This window comes from Ostrinia furnacalis, unplaced genomic scaffold (assembly GCF_004193835.3).
Source record: "Ostrinia furnacalis isolate ACB-3 unplaced genomic scaffold, ASM419383v2 OfSCF5112, whole genome shotgun sequence".
NCBI classification, from domain to species: Eukaryota; Metazoa; Arthropoda; class Insecta; order Lepidoptera; family Crambidae; genus Ostrinia; species Ostrinia furnacalis.
In genome coordinates, this window is record NW_021135351.1 from 56,730 (window position 1) to 78,367 (window position 21,638).

General features: G+C 37.0%; 1 protein-coding gene across 1 annotated transcript in view; it reads right to left on the reverse strand.

Annotated features, from left to right (window-relative positions):
- LOC114360652 (alpha-2C adrenergic receptor-like) overlaps positions 1–19,600 on the reverse strand; it is a 65,623-nt gene extending 46,023 nt beyond the window's left edge. The window contains exon 1 of the mRNA XM_028315406.1: positions 18,198–19,600. Coding sequence (XP_028171207.1) covers positions 18,198–18,737 — 540 coding nt within the window. The 5' untranslated portion in view covers positions 18,738–19,600. The remainder of the gene's footprint in view (positions 1–18,197) is intronic.
- Between the last annotated feature and the right edge of the window lie 2,038 nt (positions 19,601–21,638).

Sequence of the window (21,638 nt, forward strand, 5' to 3'; positions counted from 1 at the left end):
TAACAATTGATTATCTATTGTGTCTAGATTCGCGGGCCTTGAAGGATTAAAAAATCAAAAGTTATGGCATCGTCTTTTGAATCAGACGTAACTTGGCATTTCTCAAATTGACAACCCGTCTGGCCAGAAGGGGGGTGTAGTCCAAACAAGTAGCCGTAGTAAAGCCTGGTCTCTGAGCACGTAGAATTTTGTCCAATGACCCCAAGCTACCCATCCTTATCGCTCGCGCGTAATTATATTGCTGTCGCGACTGTACGACGGGCGCCCGCAGTGAGTGTGCGAGCTATAGTAGTAGCTAGACTATAGTAGTATTTGTAGTGTAGCAAGAAAACGACTCTCCCAAATACCAGAGTCAAATGGATATTTCTGCAATAGAGACTAATGACATGATGATGATGTACAAGATAGAAGAGACTCAACCCATAAGATGAACCAAAGACGCTTTTGATTTGAATTGATTGATTGAGAATTACCTTTAATCAACGTTTAGTAACTTTTAAAAAGCTGTATCGTCGTTTCAGCCAAATGACGTCCACTGCTGGACAAAGGCCTCCCCCAAGGTTTTCCATAATGAACGGTCCTGCGCTGCCCGCATCCAGGCTCTTCCCGCGACCTTTACCAGATCGTCGGTCCACCTAGTAGGAGGCCTGCCCACGCTACGTCTTCCAGCCCGTGGTCGCCACTCGAGAACTTTCCCGCCCCAACGGCCATCGTCAACGGCCAAAAAAGCTGTCTAGACATTGTAAATAGTTTCCAATTACCAATTTCAAAATGAAACCAAATATGTGTCAATTTATTACATTTCTAATTAAAGCTCGTAATTTTAAGGACTAATTTTGATTACAAAGGCCTAGGTTATCTATACGATCTCATTTCCCTCGCTCATAGTAACCGACGTTTTCTAAAATTAGGAATGTCAACTTTCGATCTCATTTATTCTAGGAATTAATTAATTTTACGTTTAATCATATGTTTTGCTGCTAAAAATAGCACGAATGATACAAGCACTAAGTAACACGACGTGACGTCATTTCTGAAAAGTAATGGGAGAAAAAATGTACAGCTTTTTATGTGGCGTACATCTCCGTGCAAGATGCACAAAGAGTGAGCGGAAAATGTTCGGCGAACGTCTACGAACGAACGCGAACGAACATTGCTCGCGTACATTTATTAACTACAGTGGCCCAGGAAATGATTTCGAGATAAGACTACCTAGGTACTTTTTTATATTGTATTTCTTGTAACTGTCAGTTTTCGATAGAAAGTATTATTATTATTTACCAATTTTTATTTACCTTCACGAGTTTCGACCTTTTCCCACGGAACCCTACGGAGGGGAAAGTGGACATTCCCCGATAGGCGAGTAATAATACTTTTGTTGGTGTAACATTGTCGCAACAGGTCGGAAACCGATAAGGTTTGGAAAAACTTGGGTTTTAACTGTATTAGAAACCTTTTTATTTATTTTCCCAAACACAAGCTACATTTATTTATACTTGCCTAAACACAAGATATGTTTTCTTATAGGTACCTACTTGCCTACGTGACACAGAATGTATAATGTGTGCTTATATTTTGACACCTGTCAGGGGTAACGTTGTAACTCAATATTTAGAGAAAACAAATATTGTCTTTTGAAAATATTATTTTCTTGGCTATTATATCCTTATGTTAAACGTACGCAACTTTATTGTAAGTGGAAGTCTTTGTCCAGGGCCGAAAGACGTAGTGTGGGCAGGCCTCCCACTAGATGGACCGACGATCTGGTGAAGGTCGCGGGAAGTCCCCGGATGCGAACAGCGCAGGACCATTAAAGGCTCAGGTGTATCTCAAAAAAAACTTTGTAAATAACGTTTAAATTCACGAAGCTTTTAAATTCTTATCGCGTTTGACACCTTGGCGTAACTCGTCACAGAGAAGTACTAAAACGTTGAATATAATAACATTTTATCGACGTCGCATTCTTGAAACCGGATTTGATTGCCCATAAATATTGAAACCCTTTTTCGAGCATTTATTACCTGGAAAATGCCATCGCAGCGAACTCAAACGATTCACCTGGATGCCGGTTTAAAAAGCGGATAAAATTATGGCCACAGGGCATGGAGAACAGACTACTCTTTTGGTAGTGCTCGGGCAATAGTGCTACTATGCAATGGTGCTCAGGCGTATAAAATAGCAGCAATGATGGGTGTAGAACAAGTCTTAAATGAGTGAGAATTACGTACACCCAAATAAATCAAGGATGGATCAGATGGGTGTATGAACACCTTGATTTATTAATCACTTAACTAAACTTAAACTGGTCTGTACCTACTAAAAGTTTTAGCAACACCAATGCACATAATGTCCTTTCTTAGAACGTGTTTTCTTGTCTGAATTTATTGAATAGCCAATCAAAAACATTACCTTTTGAACACCTTAGGCCATCGCAATATTATTATGGGTTAGGTTTAATTGAATCTGCAAATAATTTACATAGATGTTTTATTATTTTACTTGATTCCCGGCTTACAGATTTAATTTTGCGTTTACTTGTACATTTTCAAAACAACTAGTACCAAAATGAATTGCTGCTTAAGAATTTGCAAACAGCTCTAATATTCTCTTTGTTCACACGACACTTTACCTATTCATTAGAGGAATGACATGGCTGTTCTCCTCCAACTCTGCCATGGGACTGGCAATGGGAGGATTATGTTTTAATACTTTAAAACCCGAGTAATGGGGATGAATAATTAAGGTCCATACGCGAATGTGACGTTTACATTATTAACGGTGTCTTATTATACAGGGTGTGTACGGTGCCGGTGTAATAACGTGCTCATTATTACTAACTTATATCCACTAGGGTAGGCTTAATATTTATGGTTCGACTCTACCAGCGCTTCGAGAAAAACATTTGGCAAGTGCTGAGAAGAAACGCCGCAAAAAAAACCTGTGACTGCTGTCTTTAAAGTGGAAATACATACATAGCCTGTCAAAATCATAACCCTCCTTTTGCTTTGCCGTAGTCGGGTAAAAAGTAGAGGTTACAATATTTTAGAAGCAAGTTACTTTAAAGTATATTAGCTCTTATGGCCCCTGTCTAGAGGCATAACGTATTTTCAGAAGCCTGCTTACACTACGATTTCCGATTGGTGGTTGCCACTCGAAAGGTTTTCCCAAAGACCATCAGTTCTACAAGCTATGTGCTTTGCCCACAAAAAGGATCGGTCTACATTTTACAGATTTTAAGCTTGATATAGGTAAGGTACCATATTTCTTACCTATTTATTTTTTGTCAATTTAAAATTTTACCTTAATTTATTTTAAACATCCTGTATTAATTAGTAAACCAGCGAGATTCCCAGAACATACTTTCGGTTCCCTGCGAAAATGGAGGGTAAGCTTTAAAATTTGGGGGAGAGAAAGTCAAATTAAATTTTGAGTTTGTGATTTTGTACCGGAGTCGTATTGTTTTATGTTTGGTTATATCGCAAGAGTTAAGCCTACGATTCAATTCAGCTATGCGTTATTTGACACTTTTTATAAGAGCAATATAGGGTGACTTTTAGTTTTGTGACGGGTCTGGGTGTTTCTATGTATAATACCTAAGTAGGTATGTATTTAAAAAGTATGATAAGTAGTATATCCGTTAAGCTAGCACCCATAACACAAGCATGTAAGTTGCTTACCTACTTTGGGGCTAGCTGGCGCTGTGTGAAATTGTCCAAAGATTTTTTTTACTTTGTAAGGTGTTGAAATTTTTTTTAATTAAGCTTTTTAGAAAAATGTAACAATATGACTTTATCGTTTTATGGTCACTGTATTGGACTTGAGGAGGGTAAGCAGAAACATGGCGGTCAACTCCTCAGGTACAAAGATGTACAGAAGCGGCACATGAAAAGATGCAACATTGAGCCCTCTCAGTGGGAAGGTTTGGCAGCACAGCGTCCAGAATGGCGGGAGATGACTTGAAGGCCCGTCCATCTGCCGCCATTCACTATAACTATGTTGGCGGCGTGCTCAGATGCCCTCAATGCGCGAGGGATTTTACCGCGAAAATAGGCTACGTAAGCCATCTTCGGGCACACCAGCGCCGCCAAGACAGCTAGGAGTCGGAGTGGTCGCCATGACCGAAATCGGTCGGATGGATCATCATCATCATCATCATCATCATCATTGGACCCCACGGAAAATCGGATCTGCAGTTAAGCATGAAAAGATAACAGTAAAATGTTAGTCTGAATGAGATATACCTATAGTGGTAAAGATCGCGGGAAGAAGCAGAGCCAATCTTTGTGGAAATCCTTGGGGGAGGCCTTTGCCCAGCAATGGACGTCATTTGGCTGAAACGATAGCCATAAACAGAAACCTATAGTAGTACGTTTACAATTACTTTAAATTACCATTTACTGTTTTTCTGCTTAGGAATAAATCCAATAGAAAGACATTAATATCTTCATTTGTTGCTTATTTCATCCAAATCCGTTTAACCCCAACAATACATTAGCTATTAATGAGTGTATCTGCAATCAACGATGTTTCCTTGAACGTGATCTGTATAAGATATTTCTAATTCTGTTTATATTGTGCTGCGAAAATCATCATCCAGAAACATTAATCATACATACAATAATGTATAGTGCGGGGATCGAACTTAATACCTCTGACGTAGTAGCATAACAATATAAGCTCTTAAACCAGGGCAATGTCACGTAATGTGTCGTCAGTCTATTTACATTAAAAATCAAAATCAAAATCACAAATGTTTTATTCGTTAACAAACCAACTTTTACAAAAATTGTGGTGACATACCTAGTAAGTAAAAGTATACCTGTATCAGGTAGTCACCGCCCATTCAGACAGTGCTAGTTTTGGGTAAGTTTAACAAACAAAAAAAATGGTTATTAATTAGATTACAAACTTGAAGTAGAAGGTAAAGAAAAAATATAAGGTGAATTAGAAAATATGGTGTTTGTAAGTGTGTGTGTGTGTGTGTGTGTGTGTGTGTGTGTGTTATGTTGTATTATGTTAAGTTATGATAGAGAGTGATTTTACGTTTGTATATGCCTTTTTAACTTTCAGATATAAATTTGTATACATTATTATTAATAGTTAAAGTACGACTAAAGATGATTAGCGAATACGTCATCAAGGAGAGAAAAGAAACATTAGAGAAGTCAAAACTATAATATGCCTGCCAGAAATATTGTGGCTCAAAACATTTATTTTCTTTAGATTAAACAACACCCAGAGAAAAATTAACAAGAATAAATTATAAGGTTTACTTTTCAAATAATTATTTGGCACACATTTCACGTTTCATCCAAATGACGTCCACTGTTGGACAAAGACCTCCCCCAAGGATTTACCGGTCCTGCGCCACCCGCATTCAGGTTCTTCCCGCGATCTTTAGTGCTATTATTTGCTTATTTTTTCACCTCAATTAGCATGTTTTTTTAAATAACCACAATTTTTAAAAGGAATCTTTATTCCAAAAGCATAAATTTGTACGGATAAACGTATAACTGGATGACTGTTGTATCCACAAAAAAGGGCAAAAGAAAAATCCACTCGTTAAAGGTTCGAATTGCATCCATTCCGTTACAAAGAACTCTAGGGGTGAAACATTCGATACAACGAAATGCAACTATCCATCGCAATCCAAAATACAGGGTGTTAGGTAAATGGGTATATGAGCCGACACTAGCCCATGTTAACATGGGCATATAAATGGCATGGTGAATTCAGAACTTTGATATCATCATTTTAATTTTTTTAATTTTCATACAAAATTAATTTTATTAAATCCGATTTGTATAACAATTAAAATACTTAAAATGAAGATATCAAAAAAAGAAAATAAAAAACAAGTAACTACTTTTTTTAATACCAATAAGTTCTGAAAATCCACAAAAAAACATAAAAATAAATACATTTTCATCTAAATCCATTTTCTCGCACAGTTGCATACAAATTGGCTTAGTGTAATAGTAACTCACGTCAAAGCCCTACTGGCTGCTCAATCGCAAACAGCTGCGAATCGAATTGTTGCATTCTTGGAATCGAATGAAACCTATTCGATGGCGACTCGATAAATAAACATGCGCCGTGAGCCACTAGCTTTAAGGGTCGCACGTACGATCTGATCCTAGGCTTTGGCCTGCACATATTGGAATTTTTGTTACTCCTCTCTTTTCCTTTCTTTTTGAAGATACTCTATGTCTGATGGTGAAGAATGTTGTATCATACTGGACATGCTTTGAAGTTAAATCCTTCCTCACATACAAAAAAAGTAAATGGGGCTGCGATATGAAGTGGACATCTATGGAAGATGATGATGACTGAATAAAGCCATTTAGATATTAGTTGATTTCTTATAAAATTAGTCCATCTAGTACCATCTCGTATTCGTATTTTGCTGTAGTCTAATCCAGCCCTAAAAATAGTGTTTTCGTTGGTCCCTTCAACCTAGAAACTTCTAGATACGGCCTTCCTCACGGCCACCACGACCGAAACTATAGAATCCTTCAAAATTTTGAAATCCTACAATCTACACCCAAAGGTGACAATCTCAAAAGAAGCTTCTTCCATCTTTATCCTGACTATTCTGCTCGACTTTCCAAATGCTATTGTCACCAAATTTTATATTTTCCATCGCCTTTTCATTCCAATCTATCGCAGAGTAAAAATAATAAAGATTGTTTATGTAAGTCACATTTCAGTGGACCCTTAAGCTTGAAAATAGATTCTTTTGTGTCACTGTTTGGTTTTGATTTGTTGTGCCTTTGGAAGTCGCCTTTATTGACAACAATTGAGCAAATCTTCACAAAGAAATGTGACGCTGGGGAGTAAACAGTACTTTTGATATCAATAGACGCCGGTCAAGACTGTAACAGGAATAAAACGGGTAGCTCTATGCTTTGATAAGTTTGAAGATATATTTTATTTTATCTACAAAAAGAAACTCTTGGCGCGGACCTTTTTTTATGCAGAACAAGGTATATGACCGCAAACGCACCTGATGTTAAGTGAGATGCAGTCTACGATCGTACATGTTTGCCCTGCAAGTGCTTATTCACTCACGCCTTGAAAAGTACCGGATTATAGTGTTCGAGAAAGACAACAGCAGACCAATCCGGATCTTTCCTTGCAGATGTTGGGGGATTCTAATAGGTAAACCTAATAGACAAAAGACAAAATTATTTTTCCCACAGTGAAAATGTTTCCTTTAGTTCACATGTTAAACCTACCTTACTTTAAGACTTTGCACCACCTTACTTTAAGACTTTGCACCACCTTACTTTTACCGAAACTATTACGATAGCCGGTGTTTTTTTGTATTAAGAATCACACTTTTGAAACGTTTGCTAAAATTAAAATGGTGCAACTCAGCCTTGGTATTTTTTTACTGGCTATAGAAATAATCAAGTTGGTTTTCTGATGTTTTAAACCAATTAAATATTCACAAAAAATTGCGATTGCCTGCAAAAATAAACTACCTAAAATGCATAAATCATGACAAAAAACAAGTGTAGCGTTACACGCGCTCTAATAATTCACAACACGAAGCGCCCAAAACGAAAACACATCTAAAATATGTTGGCCGAAGTGTCAAAAATGGCGGCCGCCGGACATCCGCCGCGGGCCGGTCTCTGACGCCACTTCCGGTCACGTGACTCAGAAATGCAACAGAAGCGGAACATAATATTCCCGCTTTGTCGCATAAGTTTGATTCTACGTAGTTGGGGTACATTATAGATAGTGTTTGTATTTTAAATGTACGTACGTAATATGAGTATACAATACAGACTCAAAGCATACCTAACCAATTTTGATGGGACTTTCACTGACAGATGTTAATGTAATAAAAAGTAATCAAAAGGTTAAGACGAGTCATGTCAAGCAGAAAACAATTATTATTAAGCTCATGAAGTTGTAAGAAAATTAATGATAGCTTGAAATCACGCAAGCGTAGCCACCGACAAAAGTTAGTTCAATCACGATGAGGATGACAATTTCGATCCACAGCTGTTTATACTCGTAATAATGTTATCTTTAGTATTTTTAGCATAACTGCCTCGTTTCTACCATCTAAAGAACAACCAATAGCTACTGAGTTGAAACCAAGTTTATTTACTGCTGTAAACTTATCAAATAAAACTCTAACAGCCATTGAAGAGCGAGTCTCCATAATACGTTATTATTTAGCACGCAAGCGTGCGTGGAGTTCGCTGATTTGTTAACCCTAAGAAACTTTAAAATTTTCACTGTTTTTGGAGCTTAACACAAAGTGATAAAGCTCAAAATAATGTACACTCGCGAGCAAAAGTATGGAATCACTTACATGAAGTTGTTTCCACGCGATCTTGTGTACTAACGAATTTGTTAGTAACAAAAAAAGTAGCACCATTTTAAAGATTAAACTTTTAACTTTAAATTGATACCAAATTCATTTAAATCACACCAGTATTTAAAAAGATATCCCGGCTGATGAGAAGAAGTAAGAAAAAAGACATGTACCAACTGTTTGATACGTCGCGAGTTGCGGCCTATTTACCCCCTATAAAAGCACATGTATTCGGATTTTTGCGTTCACCCGTTAATCCATACACACCTCGGCTTCTTTTGACACTTTACCTGGGATTCTACACCTACAGAAGCAGCACAAATCGTTGCACTGTTGCAAGAAGGGCTCAGCCACCGGGCTGTCGCACGTCAGCTCCACATAAGCCAGTCCTGGGTTTCGAAAGTTTTAAGACGCTTTTGGGAGACTGGTGGCTTTATCCCAAGACCAAGTTCTCAACAGCGCCGGTGCACATCGCAGAGGGATGACCGTTTTTTCATGTCAATCTTTCTATGAAATCGTCATTTGACTGGTATCGACGTCCAGCAAGAGCTCAGAAATGTTCGTAGGATAGCTGTTACTACCATTGATTGCTTGTGGGTTAACTCGAATATTTGGTAGATCGCTGTTTGAAGCATTAGTGTCTAACTTGCTTCAGTCACTTAGTGAGGGGTGTGTTTGTATTTTATACTTAGACCAGACTTAGACTTACTTACTAAGGACCAGGTTCTTAATGATAAGTGGTTAAATATCAACAAAATGCGTATTTCAAGCGATGGTTAGCTTGACTTTTAGTACAATTTTTAACTGTTATTTTACATTAATATTTAACGAATTGTTACAAAATTTGACGGGTAGTTATTTTAACTACGTATCAAAATATGGGGTCTAAGTAGAGGTTTAAACTTAGATATAAAGATAAATGACACTCAACTCATAAACAAAACCATTTACTTATTCAAGTCTGTGATTAGTTCAAATTCAAACAATCTTGAAACTAAGTATCACTTATAAGTTAACACTTGTAATTTACTTACTTGAGATATATTTAGCATTATTATGCAAAAATGTTGTTAACTATTGAATAATACATTGTCTGGAGGCTCATTCCACGCGTCAAAACCGTCTTAATAATTAGGGTAAAGCCGTAAAACGTAATAAGTCCCCGTCAAACTCGGCGTTTTTCGACGCTCGGACTGATCTTATCTTCTTTTCCCCCTAATTTTCGTTATATTTTGCTTCGAAACTGAGTAGTTTTAAATGAACGTTTCATTATATTTTGCCTCTGAACTAAAGGTAGTCATTAGGAAGGATAGTTTGTTTAGTCAATGCAATAACTCTTAAATACATCGTTTGGAACTTTCTCTATTTGTACTTTATTGACGAGCTTTCACCTGTGGATTCGATGGTTTCGGTTAAATATCGCAATAGTTAGTTCTCCAGAACTTCATAGAGCAGGGGTAGCCAACCGGTAGACCGGTCGATCGTGGCAAAGCAAAAAATACTACATGATTGTGTACTAAACTATGCTGTTTCATTTAAGATTTCAAGAAGTATGTAAGTGGTAGATCGCCCAGGGTTTTGTTAGTAAACAGTCGATCTTATGTCTAATCAAGTTGGCCACCCCTGTCAAAGAGTATAGCTAACCAGAACTAGAAATGTATTCAAGAAGCTATTGTCATGATAGATTTGGCTTCTTCCAAAGCCCGGTCTGTGAACACGTAGAATTTTGTCCAATGACCTCAAGCTACCCATACTTATCGCTCGCGCGTAATTATATTGCTGTCGCGCTCGCACACTCACTGCGACTATACAACTATTAGATTACTCAAATGCAAAAGTCAAATATCCCTTATCTCCACAATCTTCAAAACCTGAACCTGCATTTAAATATTTACACTCGCAACAAGATTACACCGGAATAAGCCGGTGTGAACCGGTCTGAACTGGCTTGAACCGGTTTGAACCGATGTGTGCTGGTCTCAGCCGCCCCGGGCCGGAGTCGATCAACCGTCGAAACCAGTGTTCGCTTCGATGTTGATCGATACTGCTCAGGGTTGATATGGCAAGGTATAAGTGAGGCTAAAGATGCAAACATAGAATTCACAAACATTAACTACATTTCCAAACGCTTGAACCAACATTAAAGGTACAAAATTTTCATTCGTGTAAAAGCAAATATCCGCAGTTTTCACACAAGCTCTATCGGCCGGTTAGCTCGGTTTCCTGATTATACTTAAAAAGCCACAAATATTTCAAGGGAGGAAAAAAATTGGAAAGAAAAACGGCTTGATGACCTGGTTGCCCATAGTTAATAGAATCCACTGGACGCAAAAGCGTTCAATGCTTAACCGTAGCACTCTATTCGGAAAGTTTATCTCCATTAATGGACTTCTAAAGTCTATGATAAAACTAAAAACATTTCAGGATAGCCTAAATATTGCTGTGCTGTGACTGTGCGATACGCAATATTAAATCAGTCGAACTCGCTAGCTAGTATACTCATTTTCACCAAAAATATTTGGACACTTCTGTAACACATTACTTCATAGGTAGCAACCCTAAACGTTCTTCAATATTCATTGTTTCAAAACCCTACCGCTGGTAGGCTTGGTATTAATTGGTCCATTGGATTTTGAATTTGTGATGCCATTTTAGCTCGGCAGCTTTTGTTTGAAGCCGTTGCGTGCCGTGTCGTTTCAGGTCTCATGAATACGCCAAAATATTTACACAAAGTCCACAAAATATATGTGGAATATTATGATTATTGATTGCCAATAAAAATATTAAGAATAGAGTCTTGTAGAGTGCAGTAAATGTCGAGTTCTTGAATATAGTGTGTAATATGAAACGATATACTCTTGAAGCAATATTCCTAAACCCAACTTGCAAAAGATCGCATAAACTGACATTCAGTGTTAGATATTTGAGGTACCTAGCATTTTGTCTGATGGCTTCAACTTCACATTTCTAGCTGTTTCAGATCCACATCCCACCAAGTACAAAATATTGTGTAATTAGCGACTTATAACAATCATAATTTTAAGTTAATTAATTAATAATTAAATATCCTTGGACGTTACACACTTACGCAATACACTGCGCCTCTAGCCCCAAATTAAGTAAAGTTTCTTATGTTATTTACTGTTCAGAAAGTTCATCTTTCTTTTGGGAAATGGGTTTATGAAAATAGTAGGTACCTACTTAAAATTCAGGAAGGTAATATGAAAAAAGTTTGAGAATCTCTGCTAGTCTCCACTTAGTGCGACTCTCATTAAGCCGCAAAACGAGAAGCATCTGCCGATTAAGAAAAAGCGCAATAAACAGTCGCAAAAAACCGATGAAACCCGCGCGCTTGAGCTAGTATTCGCTGACCTAAGAAAGTAAGAACTACTGTTACTGTCGCGGTAGTCTTTTGTCATCAAGCCTTTGTTTTATCAACCGACTTCAAAAAAGGAGGAGGTTCTCAATTCGACCCGTATGTTTTTTTTTTTTTCTATGTTTGTTACGCGGTAACTCCGCCAATTATGAACCGATTTTAACCTTTAACTGGTGNTCATTTATCTCGTCCACTGACTCGCAATTTTCCAGGCATGCAAAGCGATTTGACAACTCGAGCTGAAAGCTCTCGGGGCAGTGAATATGAGCATTAGAGGGGCGGAGCGTAGACTTCATCAAACGGGACCTCTCCAGCTTGACGTTAATGTTTAGTATGCCTCTGACTATCCGGTGATCACTACCGGTTTTCACCCTGTTGATCACGGAGACATCGCTAAATATTTGTCGCTTTGTGGTCATAATGAAGTCGATCTCATTTCTCGTGGAACCATCGGGACTCATCCAGGTCCACTTCCTGTGAGGCGGCTTCTGAAAGAAGGAGTTCATCGCATAGAGATTCTCCTTTTTGTGCCGTGTGGGGACGGCCGTAAAGAATACCATTCCCCACCGCCAACAGGAGGCGTGTCGTAAGAGGCGACTAAATCCTGTAGCACGAGATGGGCAGCAGCGTTTACGTGCGAAACCTTATAAAAAACTGCGCTCGCCAACCCGCCTGCCAAGCGTGGCGAGTATTGGCAATTACGGCCGTCCCCACACGGCACTTGCGTTAACTCTTGCGAAATGTAACGTTTTAACGTTTAACGAAGTTAATTTTTTTATTAACGGTTTAACGATTAACGAAGTTAACTATTTGATTAACGGTGCCCAGCTATGAGTATAGCTAGCCAGAACCAGAAATGTATTAAAGAAGCTCATGGACCTATAAAAAAAGGCGGACGGAACTCGCGCTAAAACAAAACTGTGACGCAAAATTTTGGCGTTTGTCTATTGTGTGAGTGAATTTAGGGATGCCATGTTAGCCAAAACATGTTACCCATTTATTTTAAGANTGGTCCCATTTAAATTTAATAATAGAAAAACCAACCCCCAAGGGTGGAAAATTGGGGATGAACTTTTTTATACGCAATATCTCCGCCGATTATAAATCAATTTGAACGATTATTTTTTTGTTGAATAGGTATTATTAAAAGGGTGGTTTCATGCGAATTTGAAGAAAATATTTCACCCCCAAGGGTGGAAAATTGGGGATGAACTTTTTATACCCAATATTTTCAATTTTTAGTTTTTTTTTGTTTTCACGCATTTGAAGTCGGTTTTAATTTTTAAAAAAGTTAATTATAATTATTGTAAGGTAGACGAGGCTTAATATCGTTAACATTGTTTAAACTTTTTTGGTCACAGATACTAGAATCGTTAATATTATGTAGGCAGCTGGATAACTTTACTGAAATCGCTGAAACCTATGGCTGAAATGATGACGATTAGGTTATACAATTCATCCATGTCCTTCATTAGACAATCCATTATTTAAAATTATAAGAGTTCCTTTTAGGTGTTATTCCCATAGTTTCATTACTTTTTAACTTTTTTATGGAAATGTGTAATATGTAGATAAATGTTTATAGCAACTCTACCTTGTGCAATTTCCTTCAGTTAAAGACGGATTTAACAAATGATCAATGTTCAAGAATATGCCCTAATTGTGCATCAAACTCAGTCGACACTGACATGTCAATAATAGCTTTCTTCCTAACGATTAATTAAACAAAAATAACTATATTCGTCTAACCTCAGCAAACACTTCAGTAAGTGTCACTTCTACCTAATACGATTTCCATGTTCAGGGCCAGATAGATCAAATCCAACATATTGACACTGTCCCAAAAGCAAAGCAAACACTTCATCTGATAGGTCAGATTTCAGCAATTAGCCGTAGAGACGGCTAAAAATAACCGGCTATATCTGAGACTAGAAGGGGTAGGGGGATAACAAGGGCTAGTTTGCGGTCTAGCTCGCAAACAAGCGAGGAAACTTTCGTGTGATGTAAATGTATCATAAATGCTGGACTACTTTATTTTTTGTTTGTATTTCCTTTATGGTGTAATGTTTACTGGATTTTTGTAAACCAGGGCAAAGCATTAATCACCTTACAAAATAAAAAATCATTTTATATTTGCAAGTAGGATTTTAAAAAGCATTTTTAAATACTTCAAGATCATAATCGTACTCTCAGTTCCACCAGTAATGTTTTTCTTGCTTAAAAGTTCATTCGTGCACGTAAATGTTTTCCTTGTCGCTAGAATATCGGTTATTAAAGCGAAAATAGAAAAACACTGAATTGTCTAAAGCACATAACAGTATTTTTTCCAAAGAACACAGAGCATTTACAGTTAAATAAAGGTACAAAATNAAGAAGCTATTGTTATGATAGATTTGGCTTCTTCTACAAATACTAGATTAAATTTCTCAAATGCAAAAGTCAATTATCCTTTATCACCACAATATTCAAAACCTGAGACTGCATTTAAATATGTACAATCGCAACAAGATTACACCGGAATAAGCCGGTGTGAGCCGGTCTGAACTGGCTTGAACCGGTTTGAACCAATGTGTGCTGGTCTCAGCCGCCCCGGGCCGGAGTCGATCAACCGTCGAAACCAGTGTTCGCTTGGATGTTGATCGATACTGCTCAGGGTTGATATGGCTAAAGATGCAAACATAGAATTTACAAACATTAACTACATTTCCAAACGCATGAACCAACATTAAAGGTACAACATTTTCATTGGTGTAAAAGCAAATATCCGCAGTTTTCACACAAGCTCTATCGGCCGGTTAGCTCGGTTTCCTGATTATAATTAAAAAACCACAAATCTTTCAAGGGAGGAAAAAAATTGGAAAGAAAAACGGCTTGATGACCTGATTGCCCATAGTTAATAGAATCCACTGAACGCAAAAGCGTTCAGAGCTTAACCGTAGCACTCTATTCGGAAAGTTTATCTCCATTAATGGACTTCTAAAATCTGATGATGAAACTAAAAACATTTCATGATAGTCTGAATATTTCTATTTTAGACTGTGCGCAATATTCTACGCGATATTAAACAAGTCTCACTCACTCATTTTCGTGAAATAAATGTTGACACTTCTGTAACATTATTGCATAGTAGCAACCCTAAACGTTCTTCAATATTCATTGTTTCAAAACCCTACCACTGGTAGGCTTGGTATTAATTGGTCCATTGGATTTTGAATTTGTGATGCCATTTTAGCTCGGCAGCTTTTGTTTGAAGCCGTGGCGTGCCGTCGTTTCAGGTCTCATGAATACAGCAAAATATTAACACAAAGTCCACAAAATATGTGGAATATTAAGATTATTGATCGCCAATAAAAATATTAAGAATAGAGTCTTGTAGAGTGCAGTAAATGTCGAGTTCTTGAATATAGTGTGTAATATGAAACGATATACCTACTCTTGAAGCAATATTCCTAAACCCAACTTGTAAAAGATCGCATAAACTGACATTCAGTGTTAGATATTTGAGGTACCTAGCATTTTGTCTGATGGCTTGAACTTCACATTTCTAGCTGTTTCAGATCCACATCCCACTAAGTACAAAATATTGTGTAATTAGCGACTTATCACAATCATAATTTTAAGTAAATTAATTAATAATTAAATATCCTTGGACGTTACACACTTACGCAATACACTGCGCCTCTAGCCCCAAATTAAGTAAAGTTTCTAATGTTATTTACTGTTCAGAAAGTTCATCTTTATTTTGGGAAATGGGTTCATAAAAATAGTAGGTAACTATTTAAGATCTTGGAAGGCTTTATGACAAAAGTTTGAGAATCTTCGCTAGTCTCCACTTAGAGCGACTCTCATTAAGCCGCAAAACGAGAAACATCTGCCGATTAAGAAAAAGCGCAATAAACAGTCGCAAAAAACCGATGAAAGCCGCGCGCCTCAATTAGTATCCGCTGACCTAAGAAAGTAAGAACTACTGTTACTGTCGCGGTAGAGTCTTTGTTTTATAATTATTGTAAGGTAGACGAGGCTTATGCCCGTTTTCACCATCAATCCCTAATTTTTAAGTGATCCCTATGGTAATACAATTATTACAGGCATTTTGTATTCATAGGGGTCACTTTAATTAGGGATTGATAGTGAAAACGGGCATTAATATCGTTAATATTGTTTTAACTTTATGGTCACAGACACAATAATCGTTAATATGTAGATAGGTAGGCAACCTAACGCAATTTCTAAGTATTCAGCATGGTTGGTTATGGAGTTCAAACCCATCGTTTTAACATTAGATACTAATTTAGTCTTAATAGATGCTATTGCCATAGTTTCATAACTTTCCTCTTTCGCTTCTTACCATGTGTGTAGATATTTTTTATCTTTTTCTATGGAAATAATTGTTATGTTAGCTTTCCGCCCGCGGCTTAGCGCGCGTGGACTACATTATCTACATATTTTACGGAACCCTATTTTTCCAAAATAAAATTTAGCCTATGTTACTCGTGGATAATGTAGCTTTCGAATGGTGAAAGAATTTTTAAAAACGGTCCAGTAGTTTTTGAGCCTATTCATTACAACCAAACAAACAAACGTTTTCCTCTTTATAATATTAGTTAGTATAGAAGTATAGACAAGGTAGAGCCCTGTACAATTATCTTCGGGTACAAATGACAAAGGATGATGGGCACAAATGTATGGAGAGTGGTACCCGCTCCAATAGCCATAACCAATACATATTTAAAAAAGCCTTTAGATGTAGGAAAATGTCTGCTATGGGGCCAGTTCTAATTCACGTTTTGAAAGCAGTAATTCCACTAAGTAAATGAAAGTATAACACAATCATCCATATATACGAGTATGCACTATCACTACAATCTATTAATAATCCTAACCAAAAAATAATTGAAAAGAAAAGGATTATACCTACGATGAACTAAGCAAGCTATCAGCCCTTTATTCGCTTTCATCATTATGATCATTTTAGCCAAAGGACGTCCAGTTGAACATAGGCCTCCCCCAATGATTTCCACAATGGCCGGTTAGTGGCGGCCTGCATCTAGCGCCTTCCCGCTACCTTTATGAGGTCTTCGGTCCATCTTATGGGTGGACTTATTGGGTTTTGTGGATTTATTCGCTTTAGCAACCCATAATAAAACTCTTAAGAAGTAATAAAACTTTAACCCCTTTATTAATAAAAGTTACACCCTAGTTAACTCTGGCTTAAATTGTCATTTGGCATTGAAATGTCATTTTAATCCATGTTTCTTCCTAGGTGTAACTTTTTTATTAATAAGGGGGTAGTAGTTCTTTAAATAAAAATATTTATTTCACAACTATCCCTATCAATAATTGTTATAGAGTTAAGGAAGGATGCTAGAGCAGTAAAAAACCCTTCATGCCTCGCATAACCTAAGTACCATACGATGGACACGTTGATACTTTGGTTACACAAAAAGTATGTTTATCTTCGAACGCAACCAGATCTGAGGCTGGTGGCCATAGTACATGTTGTTCGTCTTGGTAAGACCTTTCAAATGACACTACAAACATAACCATTGGAGCCGGGTACCATTCTGCAAAAAAGTATGGTTATCTTCGAACACAACCAGATCTGAGGCTGGTGGTCATAGTAAAAGTTGTTCATCTTGGTAAGACCTTTCAAACGATACTAGACACATATCTATTGGAGCCGGTACCATTTTGCCCATTGTCCTTTGACAATTTGATAAATATAATGTTCAAGAATAATAATATGCTCTAATCTCAAACGACTCCACAGAAATGTATTTTTTTCCCCTAACAATTACATAATTAAATAAAAATATAACTATCTTCATCTAATCTCAGCAAACACTTCACTAAGTGTCACTTCTACCTAATACGATTTCGATGTCCTTGACCAGATAGATCAGATCCTACATATTGACACTGTCAAGTAACCAAAGCAAACACTTCATCAGATAGGTCAGATTTCAGCAATTAGCCGTAGAGACGGCTAAAAATAACCGGCTATATCTGAGACTAGAAGGGGGTAGGGGGATAACAAGTGCTAGTTTGCGGTCTAGCTCGCAAACAAGCGAGGAAAGTTTCGTATGGTGTAAATGTATCATAGTTGGTGGACTACTTTATTTTTTGTTTATATTTCCTTTATGGTGTAACGTTTACCGGATTTTCGTAAACCAGGGCAAAGCATTAATCACCTTATAAAATTCATAAAATTTTTGCAAGTAGGCTTTTAAAAAGCATTTTTAAATTCAAGATCATAATCGTACTCTCAGTTCAACCAGTAATGTTTTTTGTGCTTAAAAGTTTATTCGTGCACGTAAATGTTTTCCTTGTCGCTAGAATATCGGTTATTAAAGCGAAAATAGAAAAACACTGAATTTTCTAAAGCACATAACAGTTTTTCCAAAGAACACACAGTATTTACAGTCAAATAGAGATACAAAATNTACAAAATAGAGCTAAAATAAAGGCTTAAAATGTAAAGCTCACCTGAGTGATACTCCAGTAGCGGTCCAGCGATATGAGGCACAGGTTCATAATAGACGCGGTGCACAGCAGCACGTCCATCGCCGAGTGTATCTCACACCACCAGAACCCAAAAATCCAGTACCCCATCAGCTCGTTCGCCAAAGAGAATGGCATTATCACCAGCCCTAGGAAAAAGTCCGACACCGCTAACGAGGCAATGAACCAATTCTGTATATTCTTCAACGCTTTCTCTGTCACAATCGCAATTATCACCAACATATTCCCAACTACCACCATTATCATTAACACTGTCACCACCACTGACGCTATTATTATGTGAGCGGGCGAATAACCACTCGGATACCAGGTTTTTAACACAACCGGTATCGTGGTATCGTTGGACACTGACGTCGTGTTCGCATCTGACGCGTTTGTCATCTGCAACGCCAAGAACTCCTCTTGGCTTATGAACGTTGGCACTAAGAATGTGGAATTCCAACCCAGTGTCCCGTTGAAATGCGTGCTCATCGTCGTCTTGACTAGTGTTGTGTTCGGCACCATCTTGGTATCGGCCTCGGTACCGGTATCCTTAACCCGTTTCGACGCCAGATTTGTAAAATTCAACTAACTACCCACGTTTATTGTTTTGCATTAATTTTATATTTTATAAAAAACTCGGAATTGAAGTTTGGCCCCGTAATAAGTACGAAAACGTTTGCGGTTTAGAAATAATTAAAAATCGTATTGCCTATAGGAACGGAATAACTCGCGTAGTTTAATTTAAGTTTAAAACTATTTTTATAAATTACAACAGATTTTATACAATTAATTAATACCCGTTTTCCCGAACTATATGCAAAGACTATATCCAAGCACAGATGTCGATCGAAGAACCTTAGTATTTGTTTACAAATCTAACGCTATCAATATCAAACTTACGTTAAAATCTGGAATATATACAAACGTATTATTGTATAAATAAAAAACGCGTGCGGTATACGAAGGCCTCTTATCTAGTATTGCTTTTGAACGGCGCGAAATGATACCGAAACTACACTACCGAATACCTAAAAAATAAACGCGCAAAAAAAGGATACCTTAAAACGACCACGACTTAATGCGACACACAAAAAAGCGATCCTATCACTAGCGAAGCTGTGACTATATGGTACCGGTACCGATTACTTTATACAGCCACTAAATCGGTATCGTGACGTCATCGTGCAGTTTTCCCCTTTCTCCTGTCCCAGTATCTGTCAGTTTTGGCGAACATGTTGTGTGGTGGTTCCATCACATGGTGCGCGTTACGCCTTCATGCTGCCGTACTGTCCTTGTGCTTCTTAACATGAATCCATCTGTGTAACGTGTAATCAAATGTAATCAGTTGTCGCGTGCGGCGCCTGGTGCTCTTAGACTGTAATTATTTTGTATCGGCGGTGACGTCATGTACCTGTAACAAGAAAATGACATACATTAGCGCCATTAAGTCGTTGCACGCGTGTTTTGTGGTAACAAAGTAATTTCTTACTTTATTCGTAAACAGGGAAGTGACGTTGATGGGTTTATTTTGATAAATTACTACCTATAGTAAAGTAAGCAGTTACCTATCTTTACGATCAATTACTTCTTAAAATATTTTTTAATCTAAAAATGTAGGTAGTTATGCTTTATCTATTGAAACACGCATTACATTTTTAATTTTCCTCTTGCGAAAATACCAAAGCTCCCAATCAAGAAGTATTTTTTTCCTGTATGCATGTAATTCCAAAATTCAAATCAATTAAAATTCCAAAAGTCGTCACATATTCCAGCTAGCATTTCCAAATTGTAAAATAAAAGAATTCACATTCACAATCCCACACACTTCAGGATAAAAAATATCAATAGTCAATAAACTCGCGATCCTTCAGCGAATGTAAAACTGCATCAGAAAAACCACATACATATTTATAGCACGTTACCGTTACCGTAGGCAGCTAAATAAAAGCCTACAAGTTTAAATTCCACTTTTTTGGGTGAAAGCGTATTTTGGAAAAGCTAGTCTTCACTTTTGCAAGCTCTGAAAATGTTTTGCTGCGTACGGCTTTTGCGGGTCGAGTTGCAAACGGATGCAAATTGATGTTTAAATATTTAATTTATGATGCACGTCAGATAGGAATTGAAAACTTGTCTTTACGTTTTAAAATTTTAGTTGTGGTATTTATTATCTTATTTTTAAAATACCATTTAGTTTTATTTAAACATCCATAGTTTCACATGGTGTTTTGGAACGTGCCTATCAATTCAAAAATATTTTTGGAAACTAAAGTCAAAACACACGTTTAAAAAATCCAGCTTCCTATTTTTAGTAACTAAAATATAGTACAGAAAAATCAGATTATAATAATATTTTTTCTAACAAAATCTAATTAAATTAACTGTAGGCTTTTAAATTGCTCAAGAAAGCTGAAAATCTCATTAATCGTAGTTTTGGCTTTATAAGATTAAAGGCCCTATCCTAAAAGTTTCTTCGTAAAATTATTAAAAATTCATAATCCCCTAAAAACCTTCCGGTTCAGATTCGCTACAAAATTCAAATTTGACCAATTTTTATTCGGTAAAAAAATTTCGATAACTCCTAATGATTCGGACAGCGATTCGAGCAACTTTCCTAATTAAATATTCGGATTGGGGATCAAGTAATCCGGGATAGTGTTGTTCGAGGGTCGATAGTTTTAGTCATAGCAAAGATTTGACACCAATCAAAATCAACTGTACCGTGTACCAAGCTAAGCACTGTGGCACTTTTAAAGTGAAAAAAGTTATTTTCGCAACAAAAGTATCTGGTTTCCTTTCGTTTGTCTTCGCGGGTTTACTTATAATTTTTAAAAAATATAAAAAAAAACAGTTGTTTCTTATTTACCTACCGGAATCATTTATAATCAATTCATAAAAATTATGACAGTAGTAGATTAGAGATGTCCAATACCCAATAGATTTTTCATTATTGTCAATTTAACGTGTGTCACTTAAACTATTGAAAAAATACTTCAAAGGAGAAGTTGCATTTTCCCTTACTATCTACTATCGACAAACCATCGATACCGCCAATCAACTGGCAGCACTAAGCCTTACTAATGAGAGCTCCGAGTTAGAAATAAAGAAAGTAATGAACGAATGCCCCAAGCACGATTAATAGGCGCCCATACAACTTGCTTCCTTGCTATGGCGCACTTTTGTAGATAACAAATGTTTTTAAGCTTAAGAATTGGAACTTGGAGAGAAACTTTATTTTTAACAGATTACAAACGGTCTCTTTGAAACATTTTTTTGTGTGGAAATGCTGAAAAACTCGCAGTAACGTTATGACCAAGGAAGACTTGCGAATTGTTGAGTGATATTTTTGGTATAGGAATGCATAAATTAATTTTTATACGAAAAAAATTGGTAAATATTCTACAGTTTACACATTATTTTTTTTAT